The sequence below is a fragment of the Geotrypetes seraphini genome, chromosome 7, assembly GCF_902459505.1.
Source record: "Geotrypetes seraphini chromosome 7, aGeoSer1.1, whole genome shotgun sequence".
Taxonomy (NCBI): domain Eukaryota; kingdom Metazoa; phylum Chordata; class Amphibia; order Gymnophiona; family Dermophiidae; genus Geotrypetes; species Geotrypetes seraphini.
In genome coordinates, this window is record NC_047090.1 from 176,651,338 (window position 1) to 176,673,256 (window position 21,919).

General features: G+C 49.4%; 1 protein-coding gene across 3 annotated transcripts in view; it reads left to right on the forward strand.

Annotated features, from left to right (window-relative positions):
• Nucleotides 1-21,919, forward strand: part of RPS6KA5 (ribosomal protein S6 kinase A5) — a 153,854-nt gene that overhangs the window by 115,129 nt on the left and 16,806 nt on the right. For all 3 annotated transcript variants that reach the window (XM_033951033.1, XM_033951035.1, XM_033951034.1), the window contains exon 16: nt 7,405-7,568. In XM_033951033.1, the coding sequence (XP_033806924.1) occupies nt 7,405-7,568 (164 nt within the window). The remainder of the gene's footprint in view (nt 1-7,404; nt 7,569-21,919) is intronic.

The following is a 21,919-nucleotide window of genomic DNA, read 5'->3' on the forward strand; positions in this document are numbered from 1 at the left end:
GGTTCCTGTAGTACGACCTCTCCCCAGTTCCCGATTCCCCCACCTACCACCTCCGCGCCGCTTTAATTTAAAATCTTTGTGCAGCCGGCAGCGCAACAAAGCCAGCCTCCCACTGTCGGCTTGCCCTGGAAGTGTTCTTTCTGCAGTACCTCCTCTTCCTGCATAGGCAGGGTGCTGCAGAAAGAACACTTCTAGGACAGGCAGACGGCAGGAGGCTGGCTTCATTGCGCTCTTGGCTGCTCGAAGATTTTAAATTACAGTAGCAGGGAGGTGGTAGGTGGGGGAATCGGGAGAACCATACTTCCAATTGCCATATTTTGGGGAGGCCACGGCCCCTGTGACCTCCCCCGTTCTGATGCCCATAGTAGTAGTAGTAGAATGCCAAACTTGGGAGGTATTATAAAGAGAACTGGAAGATAAGAGCAGTTAGCTAATGGCATCCTCAAATAAAAAGGTCTTGGATTTAAACATCCAAAGATATCATGGTGTAAAGATAATGGGGCTAACAGTTCCAAAGATTGAGCCCTATAATGGAAAAAATAGATTGAAGGGTGGTATTTGCCTAATTTGTCTGAAGAAAATAACTACCAGAGGTTGATGCTGGGACAATCTTAAGGCATATGGTGGGCATTAAGGTATCAATAGACGATATGAAAATAGCAGAAGGCCTGAACATTGAATTTTGAAGACCAATATGAGAATCTTAAATGTAATTTTGTGTGTGAGGAATAGCCAATTTGAAAAGGGGAGTGACATGATCGAATTTCCTAGAGCCAGTTAAGACTTAAAAAACAGACTCATGGGAGAGGCAAATTTGCTGAGGGAGGGTTCTTGAGTGGGCAGACTTGTTGGGCCGCTGGCCCTTTTCTGCCATCATACTCTATGTTTCTATAGCCCCTTTCAGATTGTTCCAAAATTTCAAGGAAATGACTTTTTAGCATGTCCATCTGTGACACAGAGTCTAATTGTGGAAAATTTAGGAAGCACACATCTCTTGACCTCAATCTATCCTCTAAAGCAGTGTATCTCAAACTGTGTGCCGAGGCACACTAGTGTGCCCCCTGAGATTCCAAGTGTGCCGCGGCACACTGAGGAGGAAGAGAAGTGCTTCCAGCTGACTTCCCTACGCGGTACAGTGCCAGTGCTGCTCAATTCGCCAAAGGCCTGCATGTTTCCCACTTCTCTCTAGCGTCCTCCGGCTCCCCCCCCCTGGCCTCCCGGTCTCACCTTTAATAATAATAATAATAACTTTATTCTTCTATACCGCCACAATCTTGCGACTTCTAGGCGGTTTACAATCAAGGTAGCTGAACATTCAGCGAGTTACAATATGCAGATGGATCAGAGGAAATACAGAGTGCAGAGATTTTAAGAAAGCGAAAATGTAAATATACAGTTTGCTGAGCGCGAATATAGGTTATACAGTTTGCTAAGAAATTTCTGAGAGGACCTGTTAGGAAAAGGTCATGCATTACAAAGAATACAACGAAAAATTACAATATGATAATAATAACAGTTTATATAAATCGCTGAACTGTGAAGTTATATGCGGACTTATGAGGGGAGAGAGAGAATGGATAAGAGATCAGGAGGACCTTTATTGTGGAGAGAGAGGAGCAGGTCAGTTGTCTAGATATTTCAGGAACAGGTATGTTTTTAGGCGCTTCCTGAATTCCTCATAAGTAGTGGGTGAAAGCAATTGATCTAGGTCTTTACCCCATATGGCTGCTTGGTGTTAGAGAAGCTAATTACAGCAGCCTGCAGAGGATCGCCGATAGTTAAAATGATTTTATTTTCAATATAGTGATTGAAATGTGTCAGTTTTGAGACTTTATATCTGCTGTGTATAAGAAAAATGAATGGAAAAAATTGCATTACAATTAGTAAAGGGGATGGGATCTGGAGCAGAGCGTAGGTGGGCCTAGGGAGGTCTGTAGTTGGGGTACTCAGTTGATATTTATTAGACTTAGGGGGGTACTTAGCTTGAAGTAGTTGAGAAACACTGTTGTAGGCAATCAGCTGGCGCCAGCGCCTCTCCTTCTCTCCGACCCTCTTCCCTGCTGGCGCCCCCTACTGGTGTCACGGGGCCCATCTGGTGGGCCTCCGCTTATGCGTGGACATCGACGTGTTGTCATCACAGCGATGTCCGCCCACCTCTGGGTGGTTCAAGCCATGGCCACTACAATTTAGTGTTCCCCGGCTTGAGAAAGTTTGAGAGACACTGCTCTAAAGTATCTGATCTATTTACCAGATGCTGGCTGTCCTTTATTAATGAGACACTAGTTCCCTGCAAGGATCACAGTGCAGACTCGCACTTCTGTAACCTTGTCTGATGGTCAGTAAGAGCTTTATGTTGTTCCAAAAGTTTTAAAGCTATACAAACGGGGAAATTCAAGTTATTTGTCTGTGCAATAGAGCCTCTAATTGCTTGAATTTTATTTCTCAGTTTATAATTTTTATTCATTTTCAAATTTTACATAAAGTGTACAAAATATTAAAATACAATTGATGAATACACAATATCACTTTTATATCTAATACATCATATTTTAAATATATTTTTATCCCCTCTCCCTCCCCCCACCCTTCTAGTACTTTCCAATCATATTGTATATCATATTATATCATATTATGTAAAAATTATTTTTACTACCCTCCCCTACATGTGTGTCATAAAGAAGATATTGAAAAGAAGAAAAGAATTTTATTGATGAAATGAGAAGCTGTAGCCTGGGCTGGGGGAAGGTTGTTGGTCAAGTTACTTTCTTTTTTTTTTGTGTGTGGTGAGTGATTTTGTAATGGCGTATAGTGCGGTGGCGTGTTTTGCCTTTTTTATTTGTTTGGAATAATATTCTTTTTTTTGCTCTAATTTCTGATTTGTAGTAGTTGGCCTGTTCCTTAAATTTATTTAGATTGGTTAATGTTTTATTGTACCGCCATTTCCTCTCTAGAGAGCGCAATTGTTTTTTTTTTTTACGAGGGTGAGATTAGGTGTGTACCAGGAATATCTGGGTGTTCGGTTCGACACACTGCAAGATCGCATGTTTCGTCCCCAGCCACGCAGACAGAAGTTACAGAAACAGATCGCAGATCTCCTGGTGCTCCAGGTTCCCACAGCCTGGCATTATTTGCAGGTGTTGGGGTCCATGGCAGCTTACCTGGAGGCTGTGACCTGGGCCAAAATGCATATGAGGCCTCTTCAGGAGTTGCTCCTCTCTTGGTGATCCCCGCAGCATCATTCCCTTCAGATGCCGCTCCCCTGGACGGAAGCAGCTCACAGCAGCTTATGCAGGTGGATTCAGGGGGAGGCTCTCAAGCAGGGCAAGCCTCATTGGATCATGGAGTGAATCACTCTCATGATTGATGCTAGCCTGACAGGCTGGGGGGAGCTAATTACGAGGACCACTCCATTCAGGGGCAGTGGACACCACGTCAGAAACATTGGTCAATCAATCACCTGGAGCTTCGTGCCATACATCTGGTGTTGAAAACTCTACAAAGCACCCTGGAAGAGAAAGCGATGCATGTGTTTTCCGACAATACTAAGGCTATGGTGTACATAAATCGACAAGGAGGCACCAGAACTGCTGCCCTGAGTCATGAAGCTTGCATGCTGTTCTGGTGGGCAGAAGTACACTTTCAGGCTTCCTTTGCTTCACACGTGGCCGTCCAGAGTAGACAACATTCAAGCAGACTTCCTCAGTTGCCAAGTCCTAGACCCGGGAGAATGGTCTTTCTCCCAAAGAGTGTTCCGTCTCGTAGTACAGTGCTGGGGCAGGCCACAGATGGTATGCAGATCTGATCCATCTTGAAAGGACAGGAAGCTCAAGCTCCTTCTTCATCATGAACTGCTCAGTCAGGGTCCTGTTTCCATGGAGAATCCTCAGCGCTTTGGTCTTATGGCATGACTCTTGAGCGTCCCCGCCTTGATGTGGAGAGAATATTCTAATGTCATCTCAATGCTTTTGAAGTCCAAGAAATCCTCTACTATGGCTTCTTATGCCAAAGCTTGCAAGGCTTTCCAGCAATGCAAGCGCCCATTCCAGTTGTTCTTGCCTTCAGGCAGGTCTGGATAAATGTCTGGTGGTGGCCTCCCTTAAGGTTCAAGTAGCTGGTCTTTCATAATTTCAGGCACACAGAAGTTTCAGTTCACTGACGGTTCATCCAGATGTAACTATATTCTCAGAGGGGCACTTCCAGCCCTTTCCTACATGGAATCTTAATATTGTTCTGCAGGCCTGAAAACGGGCGTGATCCCGGAGGAGTGGAAGATAGCTAACGTTACACCCATCTTAAAAAAGGGATTAAGAGGTGATCCGAGAAACTACAGACCGGTGAGTCTGACCTCTGTTCCGGGGAAAATGGCGGAAGCACTGATAAAAGAAAACATCGATGAACATTTTGAAAGAAACGAACTTCTGATAACAAGCCAACATGGTTTCTGCAAGGGGAGATCGCGCCTAATGAACTTATTGCACTTCTTCGAAGGAATTAACAAACGGATGGACAATGGAGACCCCAAAGACATCATGTATCTAGATTTCCAAAAAGCCTTTGACAAGGTGCCCCATGAACGCCTACTCCGGAAACTGAAGAACCATGGGGTGAAAGGAGATGTACATAGATGGATCAGAAACTGGCTGGCGGGTAGGAAACAGAGGGTAGGAGTGAAGGGCCACTACTTGGACTGGAGGAGGGTAATGAGTGGGGTCCCGCAGGGCTCGGTGCTCAGGCCGCTGCTATTTAATATATTCATAAATGATCTAGAATCAGGGACGAAGTGTGAGATAATAAAATTTACAGACGACACCAAACTATTTAGTGGAGCTCGGACTAAAGAGGACTGCGAAGAATTGCAAAGGGACTTGAACAAACTAGGAGAATGGGCGACGAGATGGCAGATGAAGTTCAATGTTGAGAAATGTAAAGTATTACATGTGGGAAGCAGAAACCCGAGGTATAACTATATGATGGGAGGGATGTTAGTGAAAGTACCCAAGAAAGGGACTTGGGGGTAATGGTGGACATGTCAATGAAGCCGACGGCACAGTGCGCAGCGGCCGCTAAGAGAGCGAATAGAATGCTAGGTATAATCAAGAAGGGTATTACTACCAGAACGAAAGAAGTTATCCTGCCATTGTATCGGGCGATGGTGCGCCCGCATCTGGAGTACTGCGTCCAATATTGGTCACCGTACCTTAAGAAAGACATGGCGTTACTAGAGAGAGTTCAGAGGAGAGCGACACGTCTGATAAAAGCGATGGAAAATCTTTCATACGCTGAGAGATTGGAGAAACTGGGACTCTTTTCCCTGGAGAAGAGGAGACTTAGAGGGGATATGATAGAGACGTACAAGATCTTGAAGGGCATAGAGAGAGTAGAGAGGGACAGATTCTTCAAACTTTTGAAAAATAAAAGAACAAGAGGGCATTCGGAGAAGTTGAAAGGGGACAGATTCAAAACAAATGCTAGGAAGTTCTTCTTTACACAACGTGTGGTAGACACCTGGAATGCGCTTCCAGAGGACGTAATAGGGCAGAGTACGGTACTGGGGTTCAAGAAAGGATTGGACATTTTCCTGTTGGAAAAGGGATAGAAGGGTATAGATAGAAGATTACTGTGCAGGTCCTGGACCTGTTGGGCCGCCGCGTGAGCAGATTGCTGGGCGCGATGGACCTTGGGTCTGACCCAGCAGAGGCAATGCTTATGTCCTTATGGGTCTTGCAGAAGCCCCATTCAAGCTGCTAAAGGATGCTTCTCTTCTGGATCTGACAATCAAGACTGTCTTTCTAGTGACCATTGTTTCCGCATGGTGTTTTTCAGAGCTTCAGGCTATTTCGTGTAGAGAGCCCTTTCTAAGGATAACAGATTCGGGAGTTGTCCTCCGTACTTAAGGAGAGAGTGGTGTATTAGTTAGAACTACAGCCTCAGCACCCTGAGATTGTGGGTTCAAACCCTGCGCTGCTCCCTATGACCCTGGGAAAGTTACTTAATCCTCCACTGCCCCTGGTACATTAGATAGATTGTGAGCCCACTAGGACAGATAGGGAAAATGTTTGAAGTACCTGTATGTAAATTGCTTTAAATGTGGTTATATATCGCTTTTTGGTAGTTTTACAAGTCCCAATCCCTTTCCCTTCCTGTTATTTTCTTTTTGCCAAAAGTGGTTTCAGATTTCCAGGGTCGGAGCGAAAGGATCAGTTATTGTGCAGATTTGACATGCGGAGAGTCTTACTCCACTATTTGGTGACAATGAATTTCACCTTTCTGATCATCTCTTTGTCTTGACTAACCAGTTGCGACGAGGTCAACTAGCTTCTATTGCCTGTTGGATTCGCACAGCCATTTCATCATCTTGCATTGCCCAGAGGAAGCAGCTGTCGGTCTCTCTCAAGATCCAGTTGACCAGAGGTGTCGAGGCATCATGGACGGAATGTCAAGCAATTCACCCAGATGAAATTTGCAAGGTGGCTACTTGGCCTTCTCTTCATACCTTTACCAGATTTTACTAAGTGGATGTGGCGGCTCGCTCTGATACTTCTTTTGAGACCTCGGTATTGAGGACAGGCTCTTCTATCCCTCCCTAGATGCTGCCATTGCTTTGGTATGTCATCTTGCGTACTGAATCCGGAAGGGATGTAACAAAATGGAAGATTAGAATTTTACTTTCGTTAATCTTCTTTCTGTTAGTCCTTGGATGATTCAGTATGGCCCGCCCTCTGTATATGCTTTGACTTGCCTGCCTATTTTCTGCCTCAGGTTTTCTCCTTACAGACCGGAGTATCTTCCAGCCAGTAGATGGGCCATGTGGGGAGATTCGTTCTACTTATGCAGGCTTTCAGTATGGTACTCATTGTACGCAACAAGTTAGTTCCTATGTTCTTGTCTGTGTTGCCTGTTTGGCCGTTTATTAATTGTGTTTCTTATTTCAAGCAGAGCAGAACAAAAAAAGAAATGTCTTATATGTTCGGGTAGGTTCTCTGTGCCCATGTTTTATTGCTTTGTTCAATAAGGTTGCTTGGCTTTTTGACAAAACTGCAGGGGGCTCTGTCTAACTTAATCTAATCTTCTGTTTGTGGGTCGCACATATCTGTGTAGGCTCAAGGCGATTTACAGAGAGAAAGCAGAAAAAAGAGATGGGTGGAGTCAGGATGATAGGGGAAAAAGAGAAGACTTAAGGACGGTAACTGTCTCTCTCTCAGAGGTAGGAGGAGCACATGCAGAAAAAAGTGTATGGATTTCTGCAAGCCCCAGTTCGTGGGAATGGATTGGAGACCTTGCGTACTGAATCCTCCAGGGACTAACTGAAAGGCGATTAATGAAGGTAAGAACCTAATCTTCCTTGTTTAAAAAAGTATTGAAATTATATGCAGTAAACTGAAACACCATATTTTTTTCTGTTAGGACTTCTAACTGTGGATCCTAATAAAAGAAGCAAAATGCCAAGCTTGAGATATAACGAATGGCTTCAGGATGGTAGCCAACTCTCATCCAATCCTCTCATGACACCTGACATCTTAGGATCTTCAGGAGCTGTTGTACATACTTACGTCAAAGCAACATTTCACGTAAGTCTGAGTACCCCTTGCTTTTCTCAGGCTGGCTCTGGTCATGAATGGTGCTAAAATAACTTCCAGCTTTTAAAAGAGGGCTGAGGACTCCTTTGTATCTATCCTAATGTTTAATGACTAGTCAAAAATTAGCATGCAAACAAATTTAGAACTACAAATTATTCTTTTATGAACAGGGCCAGTGAAAAGATTTCTGGTGTCCCTGCAAACTATAAATCAACACCCCCCTCTCCCCTGTGCAGCATCTCACATTTTTATTTTCTCTCCCTTCTTCCTTATCAGCATCTATTTTTTTTTTATTTCCCTACCCTCTTTGTCAAGCATTGCTCCTTCTCTCCCCTTCCCCCAGACCAACATTTCCCTTACTCTCTTCATTCCCTCATACCCACCCATTCATCATTTTCCCTCAAACCTTCTTCCATTCTGCTGCTACTGCCTCCCACTGCTGTGTTTCTAGGCCTGCCGAGCAGAAACCAGAACACCAAAATGTGAAGGAGAACCTTCTAGCCCATATGCTTGCAGCTTGCAAAGGACCTGCTGGTCCCGCATCTTCTGACACATATATTCCATTGTCACAGGTGGGACCAGCAGGGTCTTCACAAGCTACGAGCTCTCCTGCCAATATTGATGTTTTGGTTGCTGTTACAAGCCAGCACTTGGTAGGCCTGGAGCAGAGGTATGGCAGTGGCTTCTCTAGACAGAAATACCTGGGCTGGCAACAGAGGGCAGTCCAAAGTGACACTTCTGCACAACATTCCCCACCCCCACTTTCCGCCATACACACACACTTTTAAATTAGCAATGTATGACACAGGGCCTTCTATGCATAAAGAAAACATCCCTTCCAGGATGTTTGGGCTGTCAAGTAAAACTGTCATTATAACCAATAGCATCATTCAACAAATTCTTCAGTGTGGGAATAATGTGTGGATTTTTGTATAGTATTGGCAGAATCTCAATATAAACCCTTCCCTTCCAATCCTGTATCACAAATTCTATATTCCATAGCATCCCTCCAGACTGGCACAGATGGGTGTATGCATTCTGACAAGGAAGTGGACATTGAGAACCATTAAACTCTGAGTTTTGGATATAAGCCTACAAATGAATTTATATTTCTTCTGATCTTTGTTGGAGAATATTTGATTCTCCTAGTTCAATTTGATCTACAGGCAGGTAGTATTAAGCAACAGTATAAGCAACCTGGGAACCTTAATTGAGAGCACTGCAGAGAAAAAGGACAGAGCTTCAGAAGGAAATTTCCTGCTTATCGGAGCATTACAGCTGTCATTGTGATAGTTTGCCTCAATGCAATCAAACAAAAAGAGGCAAATGAGATATCATAAAATCAACCCAACGGCGTCTTCTAGCTTTTCATGCGATTTTTATTGTGGAAGACACCGTCCCGCACCGGCTGAGCCGCTGTTATTTTCACAAGATTACTCAATTTGTATCACCTCCAACAGTATTCTCACAATCCCCTGAAGAAGGCATCCTCCGATGCTGAAACTGGGATCCTAGTTGGGACAATTTAGAAGACCTTTCTCACAAAGATAGGTCCTCAATCATAGACTTGTGACTTTCAAAGAAAGACTTGTCACCGTGATGGATATTAAACCATAGACTTTTATGGCTTTTTATTATTTGCACTAATAAAGTAACTGTTGGGTTGATTTTATGACATTTCATTTGCCTCTTTTTGTTGTATTTTGAGGCAAATTTCTTCTTTCTCCTTCTGTTTTGATAGTTTGCCTCAGACATATTATTGGTATGGACAGTTATCCCATGATGATAATTATGTCAAAGTCACTGTACTTTCCAGGCAACCTTCATTTAATTGAATATTTCTGTAGGCTTCAGTTCAGTAAATTAGAAGTTTTAAATGTAAAGAATTATATTTCTTCCATCCAGAGACAAAGGGCCTCTTCTATCAAACTGCACTAGCAGTTTTTAGCGCAGAGAGCCGCGCTGAATGGCCCGCGCTGCTCCCAATGCTCATAGGAACTCTATAAGCGTCAGGAGCAGCGCGGGCCATTCAGCACAGCTCACCGTGCTTAAAACTGCTAGCGCAGTTTGATAGAAGAGGCCTAAAGTATATTAAACTTAATGAACTGAAGTCTTAATCCAGTATCTGTAAATCATGAATCCAGTATCTGTGAATATTTGTAGTATACACACAAACAGGAGAGATTCTACCTCCTCAGGGTAGATCAAAGAGATGTATAAAGAATGAATAAAAAGATTGAACACCAAGGTCGCCTCTTTTGCTAATATTTGTAGTATATTATGTAAAAATATACCGTATCAGTAATAATAATTTGCTGTTGAAAGTTAATATAATTGTAAAAGCTCCGTAATGACCCCTTGTGGACATTTTTGGACCTGGTCTAACCTGGTAGGAGTCCCCTTTGGACAGGCTTCATTGGTCCCTGAAAGCTTGGTGCCTAGTGCCTCCATCTGAGGAATAAGGGGTGTTAACTGGTCTTATTTCCCTCCCCTCAAGGAATAACCAGAAATCAGGGTGACTATGAACACAGTATCTACAGATTATTAACATATTCAACTATAAGTTTATAGCAAGTACCAACAATGCATTTAACCAGTTGAGCTATTAAACTCCTTGAAGATTAACCATTCAAAAACAGCAAGATTATCTTATAAATTCCTATAAGTATCATATAACTATCCAGATAATTTGAGGTACCAATCCCAACATAGTATAACCAGTTAACTAAGGAACCCTTACATCTCCCCCCATCAGTCTTTCCACCATGCCTCAAATCTCATCTATAGGCAGGAGGGAAACTGGACCAGAGGCTGTTGGCAGCTCTGGTACTTGGCCTATTTCCTCTGCTCTACTACTTGGTTTCCAGAGTGAAAATCAGGGCCTTTCTCCTTGGGAGGAGTTTCTGTTGCTCTGGGTTGCATCTCTTTTAGATCCAAATTTCAGTAGCTGTAGGCCTTTGCGAATTAAACTCTTATCAGAGCCCATGGACTGTAGTTCAGCTTCCCTAACCTGGAGAGTCCTCATCTCTCAGCCAAAAAGTCAGAAGCCAGAGGGGAGTTTAGGAAAACAAATGGGCAATGTCTTCCTTTCAAATCTTTCTCTATTCTATATCCAGGTCCCTTTGTGCATTCCCACCCATTTTGATTAGGCTTGAGAGTCTATCTTCCCTTTGAAGTCCGTTCCTGCAGCCTTCTCACTTGATGTGCACTCTCTTCTGCATTGATAATGCTACTATTTTGTGTGTAAATAATGTGGTATTTAGCTAGATGAGAACTGTCAATTTGCTCAAGCACTTTAAACACATTGAAAAATATATTTTAAAAAGGGGACTAGTGAAGAGACGGTGGAAAATCATTCTAACCGATATGGTCCAATGAGTGTCACCTCTGAAGTAAATGCTGTTTCTTTAGCACTCTCCAGACCAGTAGAGGTTAACTTTACGAATGGGTATATATCTAATCATGACCAGCAGGTGGAGACTGAAAACAAAACTTTGGGACAGTATATCCTAGCCCCTCCTCTCTATTTCCCTCAGTCTTCTTTCAGTCTCCAGCAGGTGTTGAGTGATCTGTACCCATCTCCCTTGGTAGGGCTGTTGGAATTTGTTTAGGGGGTTTATTGTCCCTGTTTTTAGCCGGACGGAGCTTGGGCGGACTCTGTTTGGGGGTTCGTCCGACCTCGGGGGTGTTAAACCCGGCGGGTCACGAGCGGGGTCCCTCCCCCCACTTCCTCCACCTCCCCACATTTTTTTAGAGGAGCCTCAGCAGTAAGCCTTGCCCCCTAAGTCAAGCAAGGCATATTGCTTCGAGAGCCTGTGGAGTCTGTTCTGTAAAAAAAAAAAAAAAATCCTGAGGTAGTGCTGGTCTGAAGGGTTGTTTCCCTTTAAGAAAACTGTATTTTACTGTATTTTTTCATGTAACCAGCACTTTTTTATAGCTAGGTCGCGTATGGAGCAATTGTGCCCTTCTCCGGGGGAGTAGGACACAATTTTAGTCCAGCCGCGAGGCACTCGCGGCCGGCCTGAACTCGGCGGTTTGGGTCGGTGAGGTGGTGGAGCTCCGTCGGCAGCGGCTGCAGGCGCCCAGAGCTCCCCGCCGATGGTGCCTCGCGAGTCGGCTTGGAGCAGTGGGGAAGCCCGGTCTTCCACAACCGCCCACGGAGGGATTCCCCGAAGGATTCCCTCTCAGCTGATTTTTTGACAGCTGATGCCGGCTTGCCTGCTTTAGCGGCTGAGACTATTCAGGTTTCTCAGCCGCTTCAGGCTATGGAGGGAGCTTTTTTGGCGGGAAAACCGCCATCTTCTCTGTCTGGCCCCTCCATTTTGTCTTCCACCTCAGGTGACCTTCCCCCTGTTTTGACTATGCAGGGGCAAGGTTCTGCTGGGTCCCCTGCTGTGGCAGGGAGTCCCTTGGGACCCTCGGGGGGTTTTTCTCCTGAATTTTTCTTTTCTTTATGCAGAGCCTATTTTCAGGCGGCTGGGGGTCCCGGTTGCGCCCAGGGGGTTTCGGGGGGTGGGTTTTCCTCCGCGCTCCCTGCGGCTTTGCCTCTTTCGTCTGGCGTGACGTCCCCTCCGCCGCCTCCCTTGTCCAAGCGTCCGCGGGTGTCGTGGGACGAGAATTTGTGGTCGGAGGAACGGGTTGGTCTGGAGGAGGACCTGGACCCTTCTGAGGAGTTCCAGGACTCTCTGGAGGGGACGGAAGCTGGCGGCGGGTTGTCGGATTTCCCGTTCTCCAGTGACGAGGCGTCCGTGGTGCGCCTTTTTCAGAAAGATGAGCTGCCTGACCTTATTCAGCAGGTTTCTTCGGTTTTGCGTTTTGAGGACGCGCCGCCGGAGACTCCGCGTGTGGGGGACCCCCTGTTACGGGGGATCCGTTCCGTTTCCCGCTCTTTTCCTATGCATCAGGATATTCGGGATATTATTCTGGAGCAGTGGAAAACGCCGGAGACGCCTTTTCGGCTGGCGCGCAGCATGGCTCGCCTGTATCCCATTCCGGAAGGGGATCGGGCTACGTTAGCTTCGCCAGTCGTGGATGCGGTGGTCTCGGCAATTTCCAAGCGGCATACCGTGCCTGTTGAGGGCGGTTCTGCCTTGCGGGACTCTGAGGAGCGCAAATTGGAGAGCATCCTTAAGCAAAATTTTCAGGTCTCTGCCTTTGGGGTCCAGGCGGCTATTTGTGGGGGATTGGTCGCTCGCGCCGTGTTTCGGTGGGCGGAGCGGGTCTTGGATCGAGAGTCTGACGACTGGTCTCTGGTGGATCAGGAGGTAGCGAAGATTGAGATGGCGGCCTCATTCCTCTCAGATGCTCTATATGACTTGGTGCGGATCTCGGCTAAGTCTATGGCTTTTGGCGTGGCCGCAAGGCGTGTGTTGTGGCTGCGCGCTTGGGCGGCGGATGCTGCGTCCAAAGCTAAGCTTACTAAATTTCCCTTTCGGGGGTCGTTTTTGTTTGGAGAGGACTTGGATAAGTTGATTCAGACTTTGTCGGACTCGAAAGTTCCCCGTCTGCCGGAGGACCGTGCCCGTCCGGCGTCTCGGGGGGGTGCGGCCCGGGGGCGTTTGCGGGATTTTCGCAAGTATCGCCCTGGGCGTGGGGCTGCTTCTTTCCAGTCTCCGGGATTTTCCCGGGGTCGGTTCTTCCAGCGCATGCAGCCCTTTCGGGGGGCCCGTCGGGGGGCAGGGAATCCCTCCGCCGGTTCCCCCGCTTCCCGTCCTGCACAATGACGCCTTGCCGGCGCCCCCTTTGGTTCCGGTGGGGGCCCGGCTGCGCGAATTTTTCCCCAAATGGGCCGAGATCACGTTCGATCAGTGGGTCCTGGAGGTGGTGCGGGACGGTTATGCCCTGGAGTTCGCCCGCTCTCTGCCGGATTTTTTCCTCGCTTCTCCATGTCAGACTCCGGGGAAGACGCAGGCTTTTCGCCAGACCCTTCAGCGCTTGCTAGATCTCAGGGCAGTTGTTCCGGTGCCCCCTCCGGAGTGGGGCACGGGCAGGTACTCCATTTACTTTGTGGTGCCCAAGAAGGAGGGGACCTTTCGGCCCATCCTCGATTTGAAAGGGGTCAACAGGGCTCTCAAGATTCCCTCTTTCCGTATGGAAACTCTGCGGTCGGTCATTCTGGCGGTTCAGCCGGGGGAGTTTCTCACTTCTCTCGATCTGACGGAGGCCTACTTGCATGTTCCCATTCGGGCCTCTCATCAGCGTTTCCTGCGCTTTGCGATCTTGGGTCGGCACTTTCAGTTCTGTGCGTTTCCCTTTGGGCTGGCCACGGCTCCTCGGACGTTCACCAAGGTGATGGTGGTCGTCGCGGCAGCCTTGCGGTCGGAGGGCATCCTGGTACACCCCTACCTGGACGACTGGTTAATTCGGGCAAAGTCGTTGCAGGAAAGCTCCCGGGTTACTGCTCGGGTGGTGGAGTTTCTCCGGTCGCTGGGCTGGGTGGTCAACCTTTCCAAGAGTCGGTTGGTCCCGGCTCAGCGTCTGGAGTACCTAGGGGTGCTGTTCGACACCTCCTTGGGGAGGGTCTTCCTCCCAGAGGGCCGGGTGAGCAAATTGCAATCTCAGATTCGCCTGCTTTTGGCGTCCCGGTGTCCTCGGGCGCGAGATTTCCTCCAGGTCTTGGGGTCGATGGCGGCGTCCCTGGACGTGGTGAGGTGGGCGCGGGCCCACATGCGTCCTCTCCAGTATGCTCTGCTCCGGAGGTGGTCTCCCCAGAGGCACGGGATGGATGTTCCGGTCCCCCTGCGAGGCTTGGCGCGCTGCAGTCTGCGTTGGTGGCTCCAGACCCCTCACCTAGTTCAGGGGGTGGGTCTGGATCTCCCGCAGTGGACGGTGCTCCTGACGGATGCGAGTCTCCTGGGTTGGGGGGCTCAGTGTTTGGGTCACTCAGCTCAGGGCACCTGGTCCGCGGAGGAGGCCGCCTGGTCGATCAACGTGTTGGAGACCAGAGCGGTCCATCTGGCGCTGTTGGTTTTCCACTCCCTGTTGCTGGGCAAGTCGGTCAGAGTGCTGTCGGACAATGCCACGGCGGTGGCTTAGGTCAATCGTCAGGGGGGCACCAAGAGCACTCAGGTGGCGCAGGAGGCGGCTCTGCTCATGGTTTGGGCGGAATCCCATCTGCTGGACCTCTCGGCCTCTCATATAGCCGGAGTAGAAAATGTTCAGGCAGACTTCCTCAGTCGTCACTTTCTAGATCCAGGAGAGTGGTGTCTCGGCGCCGAGGCGTTTCAGTTGATAGTGCAGGCTTGGGGGCAGCCCCTGATGGACCTGATGGCCACGGGTGGCAACGCCAAAGTGCCCCGCTTCTTCAGTCGTCGCAGGGACGGTCTGGCCGAGGGTCTGGATGCTCTGGTCCAGCAGTGGCCAACGGAGGGGCTGTTGTATGTGTTCCCTCCTTGGCCGCTGGTGGGCAGAGTGCTTCTTCGCATTGTTCACCATCCGGGTTTGGTGGTGCTGGTGGCGCCGGATTGGCCTCGCCGTCCGTGGTATGCGGATCTGGTGAGGCACCTGGTAGCGGATCCTCTTCCTCTGCCTCTCTCGGACGACCTTCTGATGCAGGGTCCCATTCCCATGTTCGACCCGTCTCCCTTCTGTCTTACGGCGTGGCTCTTGAAAGGGGTCGCCTTAGCAAGAAGGGATATTCAGACAAGGTGATCTCTACACTGTTGGGGTCCCGGAGGCTTTCTACCTCTCGGGCTTATGTGCGGGTTTGGCGTCTCTTTGAGGAATGGTGTCGGGCGCGGGGAGTGACCTCTTTTCGCGCTTATCTGCCTAACATTCTGGAGTTCTTGCAGGATGGCCTGGATAGAGGCCTGGCTTGGTCTTCTCTCCGGGTTCATATTGCGGCCCTGTCGGCCTTTCGAGGGTTGGTGTCAGGTCAGCGTTTATCGGCTCTTCCTGATGTGATTCGGTTTTTGCGGGCGGCCAAGTTGCTTAGGCCTCCCCTACGGCCCTCGGTTCCCTCTTGGGATCTTAATCTGGTTCTCTCTGTTTTGGTGCGTCCGCCTTTCGAGCCCTTGGACGACTGTTCTTTGAAGGACCTTACTTTGAAGGCGGTCTTTTTGGTGGCCATTACTTCTGCTAGGCGTGTTTCTGAGCTGCAGGCTTTCTCTTGTAGGGCTCCCTTCTTGGAGTTTTCTAGGGAGCGGGTCGTCTTGCGGCCTGTTCCTTCCTTTCTGCCGAAGGTTGTTTCTCCTTTTCATGTCAATCAATCGGTGGTTCTCCCGGTCTTGGGTGGTCGGGAGGGCTCTTCTGAGCAACGGCAGCTGCGCAAGTTGGATGTCGGTCGGGTCCTTCGCTCTTATGTGCAGCGGACCCAGGAATTCCGGAAGTCCGATCATCTCTTTGTCCTCCTGGCGGGTCCTCGTCGGGGAGCGGGCGCTTCTAAGGCTACTATTGCGCGCTGGATCAAGGAGACGATTGCTTCCGCTTATCTTCTGAAACAGCAGCCTGTTCCGGAGTTTCTCAAGGCTCATTCCACTCGGGGTCAGGCGGCTTCTTGGGCTGAGTCGTCGCTCGTGCCTCCAGTGGATATTTGTAAGGCTGCGGTTTGGTCCTCCTTGCATTCCTTTGTTCGTCATTATCGGGTTGATGTGCAGGCGCGTCGGGACGCGGTGTTCGGTGAGCGTGTACTGGTATCGGCCCTTCGGGGGTCCCGCCCGTGAGAGGGACTGCTTTGGTACGTCCCATTCGTAAAGTTAACCTCTACTGGTCTGGAGAGTGCTAAAGAAGGAGAAATTAGGTTCTTACCTGCTAATTTACTTTCTTTTAGCTTCTCCAGACCAGTAGAGGTCCCCACCCTGTCTGTTGTTGTTGTTGTTGGGGCTGTTGCGCGGGCAGTTTTTGGTTTTTGCTGCGGGTTCTAGTATTTTTTTAGGGCCGGGGAGAATTGAAGAACAGCGGCTGTGGCTCGGCTGGCTTAGCTGGCGAGCTGTGGGGACATTCTTCCTTCGGGAATTTCTCCTCTGCATTTTCCAACAGCATTTTGGGTATGTTATTTGTTACTCCTTTTGGAGTATTGTTTTTTCTCTCTGTTGTTTTCCAGTTCTTGGTTCTGCTTGGCTATTCGGCAGACTGAGGGAAATAGAGAGGAGAGGCTAGGATATACTGTCCCAAAGTTTTGTTTTCAGTCTCCACCTGCTGGTCATGATTAGATATATACCCATTCGTAAAGTTAACCTCTACTGGTCTGGAGAAGCTAAAAGAAAGTAAATTAGCAGGTAAGAACCTAATTTCTCCTTATTTTACCTCATTGGAATGACTACGAGACGGCATTGTATTTTCCAAAACAGACAATATTTTTATTGTTATTATAAAGACTTACAAAATTACAGCAGCAAAGGCATAGCAGAAAGAAATATATTGTCTGTTCAGAATATGCATTGGAGAGTAGAACTTACACCCATATGCCGAGCAGGGGGCTAGCATATCCCTGCTGGCATACCCAAATTAATTTTTCTCTGGTTTTACCTGTGATGCGTAGATTGTTATATAGAGAAATTCTTCCTTTGTTTCAAAAAGCACATCCCCGAACTCTGGTCATGTACTTCCCTATTGGTACAAAAATGTATACCTAACTATTCCACCCCCCAGTCCACGCCTCTCTCACTTCTCCCCCCCCCCCCAGGAGGGGGGTTCGAACAGAAACAGAGAATTCTTCGTGAACTTTCTTTCTCCAGCTCTGAGATCCTTATCACCTTGCAGATGCTAATTTGTGGTTTTACAACGCTGTGCATCTTCAGGATGGAGTCCTTGTAGATAGTCTTTTGCAGAAAGTTGGCAAGGGTGACCTCCTTGAAAAGATACTAAATATAAATAAGAATAGTTGGGAAAATTACAAGGAGGTCTCAATATTGACCAACCTTTCATAACTTATGTGTTCTACCTGTGCATTTCGATGACATCATAGGGGACAGCATGGCTATTGCAACTCAAAACATCTAAAGAGTCCAAACCTTCTTTTGAGCAAACTAAAAGTATAGATATGGAGGTCAGAAACAGCTGATGTGGCTCTTATGAATAAAATTGCTTTTCAAACATTTATAAAATTAACAAAAGGCAAGATGGCTGCCGTTATTAAAACCTTTAATAATTCCATTAGACATGTTCATTTTGGTAAACAAATTTACATAATCGTGAAGGGCATGAGCTAAGCTCTCTGGTGATACCTAACATCTCTATTGTGAAGCCTAGCATAAAAAATAATTACTGTGGCAAGATCATGTCAAACTATTACTACTACCATTAATTATTTCCATAGCGCTACCAGATGCACGCAGCGCTGCATAGAGTCACAAAGAAGAAGAAAACAGTCCCTGCTCAAAAGAGGTTACAATCTAAACAGACATGCCATGGATACAGTTAAGGGGAATGGATAATCAGCTGGCTGGGTTGGAGGGCAGAGGAGTAGGGTTAAGGATTGAAGGCTATAAGGTGGGTTTTCAGTCTGCTTTTAAACAAGGGAAGGAAATTTATACATAACTAGTGTTTAAGCCCGTTACATTAACGGGTGCTAGAGTCTGTCTGTCTTTTCTTTTTTTCTGTCTCCGTGCCCAGTCTATCTTTCTTTCTTTCTCTCCCTGCCCCGTCTATCTTTCTTTCTTTCATTCATTTTCTCTCTCTCCTGCTGTCTTTCTTTCTGTCTGTCTCTCTCCCTGCCCAGACCCTCACTGAAGCCGCTTTCCAGCTGTGCCAGCTGATCAATTGCCCTGTCCTCAATCCAGATGTGGCCAGCTGCCCGCACATACCTGCCCAGCTACACAACGGGCAAACACATCCCGACTCCCCTCCGAACCCCATTCACTCACCTTTGGTGCTGGATTGCCGCCTGATGTTTAAACTCGTTACATTAATGGGTGCTAGAATAGATGTCTGTCTGTCTTTCTTTCTTTTTCTCTCTTTCCCTGCCCCATCTATCTTTTTTTTCTTTCTTTCTCTCTCTCCCTGCCCAGACCCTCACTGAAGCTACCTTCCAGCTGTGCCAGCTAAGGGATCCCTTGCCCTTTCCTCAATCCAGCTATGGTTGCACGTTCCAGTGGCTATCCCATGTCTCTCTCCTCACCAACCCAGGCCCCAACCTAGTAGCAGCGGCTCCAGTGGCTATCCCATGTCTCTCTCCTCACCAACCCAGGCCCCAACCTAGTAGCAGCGGCTCCAGTGGCTATCCCATGTCTCTCTCCTCACCAACCCAGGCCCCAACCTAGTAGCAGCGGCTCCAGTGGCTATCCCATGTCTCTCTCCTCACCAACCCAGGCCCCAACCTAGTAGCAGCGGCTCCAGTGGTGATCCCATGTCTCTCTCCTCACCAACCCAGGCCCCAACCTAGTAGCAGCGGCTCCAGTGGCTATCCCATATCTCTCTCCTCATCAACCCAGGCCCCAACCTAGTAGCAGCGGCTCCAGTGGCTATCCCATATCTCTCTCCTCATCAACCCAGGCCCCAACCTAGTAGCAGCGGCTCCAGTGGCTATCCCATGTCTCTCTCCTCACCAACCCAGGCCCCAACCTAGTAGCAGCGGCTCCAGTGGCTATCCCATGTCTCTCTCCTCATCAACCCAGGCCCCAACCTAGTAGCAGCGGCTCCAGTGGCTATCCCATGTCTCTCTCCTCATCAACCCAGGCCCCAACCTAGTAGCAGCGGCTCCAGTGGCTATCCCATGTCTCTCTCCTCACCAACCCAGGCCCCAACCTAGTAGCAGCGGCTCCAGTGGCTATCCCATGTCTCTCTCTTCACCAACCCAGGCCCCAACCTAGTAGCAGCGGCTCCAGTGGTGATCCCATGTCTCTCTCTTCACCAACCCAGGCCCCAACCTAGTAGCAGCGGCTCCAGTGGTGATCCCATGTCTCTCTCCTCACCAACCCAGGCCCCAACCTAGTAGCAGCAGCTCCAGTGGTGATCCCATGTCTCTCTCCTCACCAACCCAGGCCCCAACCTAGTAGCAGCGGCTCCAGTGGCTATCCCATGTCTCTCTCCTCATCAACCCAGGCCCCAACCTAGTAGCAGCGGCTCCAGTGGCTATCCCATGTCTCTCTCCTCACCAACCCAGGCCCCAACCTAGTAGCAGCGGCTCCAGTGGCTATCCCATGTCTCTCTCCTCACCAACCCAGGCCCCAACCTAGTAGCAGCGGCTCCAGTGGCTATCCCATGTCTCTCTCCTCACCAACCCAGGCCCCAACCTAGTAGCAGCGGCTCCAGTGGCTATCCCATGTCTCTCTCCTCACCAACCCAGGCCCCAACCTAGTAGCAGCGGCTCCAGTGGTGATCCCATGTCTCTCTCTTCACCAACCCAGGCCCCAACCTAGTAGCAGCGGCTCCAGTGGCTATCCCATGTCTCTCTCCTCATCAACCCAGGCCCCAACCTAGTAGCAGCGGCTCCAGTGGCTATCCCATGTCTCTCTCCTCATCAACCCAGGCCCCAACCTAGTAGCAGCGGCTCCAGTGGCTATCCCATGTCTCTCTCCTCACCAACCCAGGCCCCAACCTAGTAGCAGCGGCTCCAGTGGCTATCCCATGTCTCTCTCCTCACCAACCCAGGCCCCAACCTAGTAGCAGCGGCTCCAGTGGCTATCCCATGTCTCTCTCCTCACCAACCCAGGCCCCAACCTAGTAGCAGCGGCTCCAGTGGCTATCCCATGTCTCTCTCTTCACCAACCCAGGCCCCAACCTAGTAGCAGCGGCTCCAGTGGCTATCCCATGTCTCTCTCCTCACCAACCCAGGCCCCAACCTAGTAGCAGCGGCTCCAGTGGCTATCCCATGTCTCTCTCCTCACCAACCCAGGCCCCAACCTAGTAGCAGCGGCTCCAGTGGTGATCCCATGTCTCTCTCCTCACCAACCCAGGCCCCAACCTAGTAGCAGCGGCTCCAGTGGTGATCCCATGTCTCTCTCCTCACCAACCCAGGCCCCAACCTAGTAGCAGCGGCTCCAGTGGCTATCCCATGTCTCTCTCCTCACCAACCCAGGCCCCAACCTAGTAGCAGCGGCTCCAGTGGCTATCCCATGTCTCTCTCCTCACCAACCCAGGCCCCAACCTAGTAGCAGCGGCTCCAGTGGCTATCCCATGTCTCTCTCCTCACCAACCCAGGCCCCAACCTAGTAGCAGCGGCTCCAGTGGCTATCCCATGTCTCTCTCCTCACCAACCCAGGCCCCAACCTAGTAGCAGCAGCTCCAGTGGCTATCCCATGTCTCTCTCCTCACCAACCCAGGCCCCAACCTAGTAGCAGCGGCTCCAGTGGTGATCCCATGTCTCTCTCCTCACCAACCCAGGCCCCAACCTAGTAGCAGCAGCTCCAGTGGTGATCCCATGTCTCTCTCCTCACCAACCCAGGCCCCAACCTAGTAGCAGCGGCTCCAGTGGTGATCCCATGTCTCTCTCCTCACCAACCCAGGCCCCAACCTAGTAGCAGCAGCTCCAGTGGTGATCCCATGTCTCTCTCCTCACCAACCCAGGCCCCAACCTAGTAGCAGCGGCTCCAGTGGTGATCCCATGTCTCTCTCCTCACCAACCCAGGCCCCAACCTAGTAGCAGCGGCTCCAGTGGCGATCCCATGTCTCTCTCCTCATCAACCCAGGCCCCAACCTAGTAGCAGCGGCTCCAGTGGCTATCCCATGTCTCTCTCCTCACCAACCCAGGCCCCAACCTAGTAGCAGCGGCTCCAGTGGCTATCCCATGTCTCTCTCCTCACCAACCCAGGCCCCAACCTAGTAGCAGCGGCTCCAGTGGCTATCCCATGTCTCTCTCCTCACCAACCCAGGCCCCAACCAAGTAGCAGCGGCTCCAGTGGTGATCCCATGTCTCTCTCCTCACCAACCCAGGCCCCAACCTAGTAGCAGCGGCTCCAGTGGTGATCCCATGTCTCTCTCCTCACCAACCCAGGCCCCAACCTAGTAGCAGCGGCTCCAGTGGTGATCCCATGTCTCTCTCCTCACCAACCCAGGCCCCAACCTAGTAGCAGCGGCTCCAGTGGCTATCCCATATCTCTCTCCTCATCAACCCAGGCCCCAACCTAGTAGCAGCGGCTCCAGTGGCTATCCCATATCTCTCTCCTCATCAACCCAGGCCCCAACCTAGTAGCAGCGGCTCCAGTGGCTATCCCATGTCTCTCTCCTCATCAACTCAGGCCCCAACCTAGTAGCAGCGGCTCCAGTGGCTATCCCATGTCTCTCTCCTCACCAACCCAGGCCCCAACCTAGTAGCAGCGGCTCCAGTGGCTATCCCATGTCTCTCTCCTCACCAACCCAGGCCCCAACCTAGTAGCAGCGGCTCCAGTGGCTATCCCATGTCTCTCTCTTCACCAACCCAGGCCCCAACCTAGTAGCAGCGGCTCCAGTGGTTATCCCATGTCTCT